At 35.4% G+C, this 7,353-nt stretch overlaps 1 protein-coding gene across 1 annotated transcript; it reads left to right on the forward strand.

Moving 5' to 3' along the window:
• The first annotated feature begins 3,922 nt into the window (after positions 1–3,922).
• Positions 3,923–6,606, forward strand: LOC143537109 (protein SOSEKI 3-like). The gene is made up of 5 exons (XM_077030948.1): positions 3,923–4,140; positions 4,221–4,290; positions 4,567–4,682; positions 4,765–5,599; positions 6,297–6,606. The coding sequence occupies exons 2-5, from the start codon at positions 4,259–4,261 to the stop codon at positions 6,589–6,591; spliced, it is 1,278 nt and encodes a 425-aa protein (XP_076887063.1). The 5' UTR covers positions 3,923–4,140; positions 4,221–4,258; the 3' UTR covers positions 6,592–6,606.
• The last annotated feature ends 747 nt before the right edge of the window (positions 6,607–7,353 follow it).

Below are 7,353 nucleotides of genomic sequence, written 5' to 3' on the forward strand. Positions count from 1 at the left end.
TACGCTACGTTTATGTTTCCGACGGAGAACCAGTGGTGCGATGAGCATCAATTTAAAACTAATAAATCAATGCCATTTAATTATTAGTGAATTGTTATGGTGAATCTACTGACTCAAGTATGTCTAGGTGAAATTTTTATTCTATTTTTCTATAAGCCAAGCCACTCAAGAAAAAGAAAACATGTTCACCGGTGCAACCGGTTTCCAGGTTGTCTTTTAATATAAGTTCACAATTTCGTTTAAAAATAACAAGTACAATGACTTTAATGTGAAAAAAAATGTGGAAGGACCTTTTATGAGAAAAGTAAGAGAGTATGTTGGTTTTTTATAACATTTGCCCATACCAAAACTAAAAAAACAAGAAAAACAAAAAGGAGATATCATGGACCAATAAGGTGTCGCAAAGTGACCTAAAGGAAATTTTATGGCACAAAACTTTTTTTTATACTTATTAGTAACAGTAATAGCAATAGTAACTAGATAATTTAACAAAATTTTTATTTATTTATTTATTATTTCACCACAAATATAGTCGTATATAAAAAATTACATTTAAACAATGTACTTCATGATCATTTATCTTTTATTTTTCAAATTTCGTCAAAGAGAAAAATTTAGGAGTATTTAAAAAAAAATTGGACTCAAGAGTAATTTAATATAACAAACCACAAGAATAATCAAAAGTAGAAATGAAGAAATAAAAGGGAAAAGAGAATTGATAAAACAAAAGAAGAATGAAGAAGGTAAATGAAGTAAAAATTTCCATCATAAATTGGTGGAGGAAAGAAAATAGAAGGCTTCTGCCATGGTATAAATAGGATTCCTAATTCTTGTCCCACATCGCTAGATTACAAAACTTGTAAGCTCTTTATAAGGAAGAGAGCTCGCATAATTATACTCTTATGTGCCAAATCACACCCAGTAGTCCTTGCGGAGGGTGCGAAGCACCCGACGCGCACGGGTACGAGCAAAGTGTGTTGAGCGCAATGTGGCGCTTTGATGGCGCACTTTGCACGCCGCCTTAGTATTTTTGTTCCTTCGCGCGACGCGAAGGAGTGAGCTTAAGATTCTTCGCGCTACGATAAGTGGTAACAGTTATCCAAAAAGTCCTTTGTCCTTCGCGCGACGTGAAGATGTTCTTCGCGCAATGCGATGTGGAAGTCAAGCAACGACGACACGTTACCTGACATGTGTCGTGCCACGTGACATAGCTAAGGCTGACTCGACAACCCTGAATCCACTTCGTGTGACGCGAAGGTTTCTTCGCGCGACGCGAAGATTTCCAATTTCATGTATAAATAGGGATGAATGCAGACTTTCACAACTTGTCCCAAATCAAATATCTCTCTCAAATTTTCTTATATAAGACTGATATTATACCCGAGTAGTTATAACTGTACCTCTCCGGTTGAAAGGAACTTATATACACGAATCCAAAAGCTCTACCTTAACAAGGTAAGACATTGTGTCATCATGTAAAGTATCATGTGTCATGATTATTGTTATAATTATGGGTTTATACTAACATAGATATACTACATTGTGCTCAATCTAGGTGCTTAACATCAGAAGGCTTATTAATTGTAAACTTTCAATGTGAGACATTCGAGTTTTTACACAACTCACATTTGCGTGAGACAACTGATTTTTCAATACTGTCATGATGCTTTTCTAAACCCATTAAACTCATGATCAATAGTCCAGATATTTTCAAATGATTTAAACTACATTATAGTGATTAAGTGTCTGTAGATTTACGGGATGGTTACTGCTGGTATTGTGGGGTTTTGTATACAATGCTTACCTACTCGGCTATTGCACGCTACTTATTGGACAAGTGTTAGCCAATAAGTAATATGACCATACTCACAGATACGGTCGACTGACAAGTATCTTTCGGTAATTTGTACGCAGGCAGATGTAAAAACATCTTAATGCCGTACTGTAAAATGTGTCATTTACAAATGAATGTGCTCACCAGTATTTCCTGCTGATCAAATGTTTTTAAACATATTTCAGGTGACTTGTTAGGGACAAAGGAATGATGCATGCGGGCTTCCAGTTTAAATAAGTGTGTTGTCACCAGAATAAAGAAACATGCTTTGTGTTTTGTAAATTAGGGTTTATCCCTATAAAACTTATATTTGTATAAAAAGTGGGTTTAATCCCAGTTTATTAAATAAGAATCATGGTGTTTTTATAACTCTGATCATTTTTTCTAACTACGGTTCTGATGAAATATTCCGCTGCAAATTATTTTAATAAGCACCGATATCACCACTCAACGTTCACGGCTCCCCTCCCGGGGTATAGGGGTCGGGGGCTGTGACACTTAATATTTGTTTAGGATTATCCCAATACATAAAACAGGGAAGAAAGAAATTGCACTGATTTTTTACTTCGACATGAAAGTTGAGGGGTATTCTGTACACCCCCGTTCAAACCCCCGTATATCTGCTCTTGATTACCATTATGTTTAAGTTATGACATCACCTATATTTCAAAAAATTAATGTATTAAACTAAACGAGACAGACCACAAGCATATTCAACCATACATGATCCATATAACTAATTGTGTTGCATATCGGCATCTATCAAAACTGAGCGAATCTATTTAGACTAAATCTAAATGCACGAATATTGTTTCAGGTTTGTGTAGTATTTTCGAATTGTATTTGATATATGAGAACCACATACTTACTAATACATGGTGATAGATAAATCAATCTAATTGCGTCTTTTAGGGTGGACGAAGTACTTCCGAGGTGGGCTCGCAATAATATCATTCAAAAGGGCGACTAGAAGTAAGGGGGGAAAGACACTCATGGGTAGTAGACATGTACTGACTTATCCTGTACTATTTCTACCCTCAAGTATCCACAAACCACAAAATCACTAGCAGCACCTACCAACTAGTATCCTATAACTTTTTATTTGTTTTTTTAGTTCTTCAAGTACAATAAATATAAAAAAATTAATCATTTTTATATGACAAACCTTTGTAATGAAATGAATTCATACACTTTACCCATATAAAGTGATGACGATATTAATATATAATTTGAAAACCATAGACCTTACCCATATTGATGCACCGATTACTAGCCCCACAAAAAGGATACATACACCAAAAAAGTAAAGAAATTACTAAAAATAAAAAGAGAGAAAGAGAGGGAGATACTTGCCTTTAAGTTGTGTTCAAACACTCTTGTCTCTAGTCTAGTCTCCCCTCTTCCGTTTAAAATGTAGCTGACATACCATTCAACTCAATTTCCACCTTCCTGTCCAAATTATAAACCCTAAATCCCTAATTCCTTCTTCCAAAATCGCAAGAAGCTCAATTTTGTCCGTAGCACACACACTAAAATAAAAAGATATAAAAAAGTTAAAACAAACGCATCTTCACCACCACCGTATCTCCGCTGCCCACTGCCACCGTCTGTCACTTTCTCGAAACCTACATCTCACCAGATCCGTCGCTATCTTAACCGTACGCCTACACATACTTCAGTAATTACACCAGTCGTCGTAAAATTCTTCAGGTGAGACTGCTCATTCGCTTACTTTTAGCTTAACTGTAGACTGTAAAATATAAAGAGGTTTTCGCTTTAATTATTGTCAGTCAGTCAGTTTTCAACACTTTTCTCTTTTTTTTTTTTTAATGTATTAACGTTTACTCTCTCCACCTTCCCTACCAAATCTATCATTATTTGCTGTGTTGTCTTGTTATTGTTACACATCCTTTGATTTGATGTATTCACGCTAATTTACCGTAGATCTGATTCATCTGATTACTGTTTTACTTGATCAGATTGCACAATTGGAGTTTAGTAGTTTTGAATTGGAGCTTAGAATTTGAACAATTGAACAAACATTTATTATTAGCTAGCCAGGGTTTGGCTATCGATGGACGGTCGAGTGAGGAAGTACGGGCAATTGAGTCCTGATAGGGCTAAAGTATGGAAGGAGAGGTCTCCGAGGTATCAGCAGCGGCGGCAGCCTGATCCCGACGAGACGGACGTGCAGCCGAAGAGCCGGAAGGTGCCGGTTGTTTATTATTTATGTAGGAATAGGCAGCTTGAGCATCCTCACTTTATTGAAGTCGCTCTCGGTTCTCCGGAAGGTCTTTATCTGAGAGGTATGCTGCAGCCTCTATACATGTCATCTTTAATGTGCTTTGTGTTTTCGTGAAATTGTATAATTTTGATTGTGTTGTAGATGTGATTGAAAAGCTTAATGTTTTAAGAGGAAGAGGCATGGCTTCATTGTATTCTTGGTCTTGCAAGAGGTTATTTCTCTTTAATTTCTATCTTTTGTTATTGTAAAAATTGTGCCTAGGCGTTAATTAATCACTAGTTCCTGTCCCACTGACCAGTTGCCAATTAATCGCTATTTGATGAAAATCGGCCAAAATTTAAATATTTATATATAAGATTTGGTATATGTGTGTGTATTTGAAAATTACATACAAATTCCAATATGATTAATCTCGATTAGTCGCTGTCTTCACTATTTTTATACATCTGGTTGATGAATGTGGATTTTGATTTGCTTGATGATGCAGGAGCTACAAGAATGGGTTTGTTTGGCATGATCTGTGTGAAGATGACCTAATTTTTCCTGCTAATGGAAATGAATATGTTCTCAAAGGCTCTGAACTTGTTGAAGAGTCTAATTCAGGTTCTTGAATAGTTTTAAATTTCATAAATTGAATATTTATTTGGTGTTTTACAAGTTTAAAGGTTTTATTATAAAATTGCAGGTCGTTTCGCGGTTGCTGTAAAACTACAAAACCTAAAACAATTACCAGAACCACCATCTGCAAGAAGTCAAGATGACTCATCATCATCAACAAGCATGAGTGGAAGAGACACTAAAAACTCACAAGATGATGAGCTGTCGCCTCCAGTTAGGCTTTCTAGTTCATCTGGTGTGTCACCAGAGTCTAGATTAACAAAAAGTACAGCATCAAACGGTTGTCTTAGTTTAACAGAATACAAAATCTACAAAACCGATGGCCTTGCTGATGCTTCCACACAAACAGAAGAAAACACAAAAGCTAATGATAAAGCCCAAGAAACTTGCACACGTGGTGTCTCAACTGATGACATGGCACTAGACTCGTTAAGTCTGTGCGTAAAAGATACTTCTGAAATTCAAATCGATCCGTCCCCTCTATGTTCATCAAGTACATGTTCATCTAAAACTGAGACTTTGGAGTCGTTAGTCAAAGCTGACGCTAGCAAGTATACTAGTTCTAAAAGACTGGAAGAAAGTCAAGCCCCGGTCAACTCAAAGCTTCGCGCTACAGATGTGCTAATGCAACTGATTTCTTGCGGGTCAATATCGGTCAAAGATCATAGCTTTGGCTTAATCCCGTCTTATAAACCAAGTTTCTCGGATTCAAAGTTTCCATCACCTTTATTTTCAACATCTGTTATGTTGAGTGAACTCGATTGTTTGCCAGATAATCCAAGATTTATGAATATGAGATTAGAAGATAAAGAATACTTTAGTGGGAGTATAGTTGAAACCAAATTACTTAAGGAAGAAGGCACTGGTACTCTAAAAAGATCATCTTCCTTCAATGCTGACAGGTTAGTTTTTCTTATAAACAAACTGAACAAACATGAATGAGACTTGTTCGTGTAACGTTAACCTAACATGTTATCATACACGAACAATCAAACGAACCGGTGTTTTCTTGTCTGTGTTCGTTCGTTAGGAAAATAAATATGCTTGTGTTCGTTTATGTTAGTTTTTTATTAGTATAAACAAATGGTCATGAACATAAACGAACACATACCATCATAAATGAACGAACATAACTGAACATATATGAATATCAATTAAATTAAAAGTAAACATGAACATCACTTTGTTGGGCTGTAAAAAAACTAATAAAATAGACAACATTGTATCGAGTGGTATTCTGTTTTATAAAACTATACATTTAAATGGATGTAAGAGAAGAAGCTTAAACCAACGGACAAACATGAACGAGTGTAAATTAATGAATTTAATGAACAAACATAAACGAATGTTCACAAACATAAATGAACGAACAAGGCATGTGTTCATATTCGTTCGTTTAACTAAATGAACAAAAAGTATTGTCCATGTTCATTCGCTTATAATAAACGAACGCTTCACTGAATGTTTAGTTGTTTACATGCCTGGACTCTCTCTCTATATTATATTGTTTCTCATTTTAAAACGTACTAATTCAAGTGCTATTGTCACAATCTTGAACTCATTTATATCATTTTAACAATATGGGATTTTAAAATGCAGGACAAATAATGGTGATTCAATTTTAGATAAAGACAAGACTACAACACGAACAAAATGCATACCAAAATCACTCAAACCGTCATTTGGTAAACACCCGAAACACGAACCAATGAGATCACCTGTTTCAGAGGGCCCGCGGATCTCATCTGAAGCAGGCCCCAGTTCACGAATCGTATCCCCATGCCCGTCCAATGGCAGTAGTAAACGAATAACCGACCCATCTTCTTCCAAGAAACAATCGGGCCGATTGGAATCATTCAGAGAAGAAAACGTGGTCAAAATTGAAGAAAGTTAAGTTATGATCTGATTTCCAAATATAAATTATAGAATAACATAAAAAAACAATTTCTTTATTTCATGTTGTTTGATATTCTTAATACTATTTTAACAGGCTTGCTTCTGTAGCTCGGATTATCATTCACTCGGATGCGTCTCATGATAATGAAGGTAACTTGTAGGTGTTTGTTAATTCAAAGTTGTTAAATTTAATTATGGAAATATGTGCATTTTGGTAAATTCTGTCCGTGAATTTGAAATAGTAGAGAATCAAAATATTTATGAAAAAAGGTGCTTTTTTGATTATTGGTCCGCCTTTTTATAGTCTGCTTTTTGGCTTTACAACTCTAAATGCAATCCTCATATTCTGCTTATTTTAAACAATCATTTTTGGATGATTTTTATTATATTTTATATTGGGGAAAATTCTGAAAATAGTCCAAAAGAGGTGAGAGATTCTCAAAATAGTCCTTCAAAATTCCATATTCCATAAATAGTCCAACGAAATCTATCGGACCCGATAGAATTGGAAAAAATCCGATGGTTTTCTCGGTCCAGTAAAATGCTGCCAAGTGTCCCACTCTCACCTAACCCCCATGGATTTCCCCTGAAAATCCCCTGTCCAGATGGATTTCCGATCAAAACAATCAAGGGGACTGACAACTTGTTTAATTTTGGCTGCACTCATAATCTCTTCAAATACACCCAATGCAGAAGGATGCTTTATCTATTAAAAATTATAACAAAAATCCACTCAAAATAAATAATATTTCTTTGCTTT

The sequence above is a fragment of the Bidens hawaiensis genome, unplaced genomic scaffold (assembly GCF_021521415.1).
Source record: "Bidens hawaiensis isolate Kalapana, Puna unplaced genomic scaffold, B.hawaiensis_p1.1 tig00011081_1, whole genome shotgun sequence".
In the NCBI taxonomy this organism is placed as follows: domain Eukaryota; kingdom Viridiplantae; phylum Streptophyta; class Magnoliopsida; order Asterales; family Asteraceae; genus Bidens; species Bidens hawaiensis.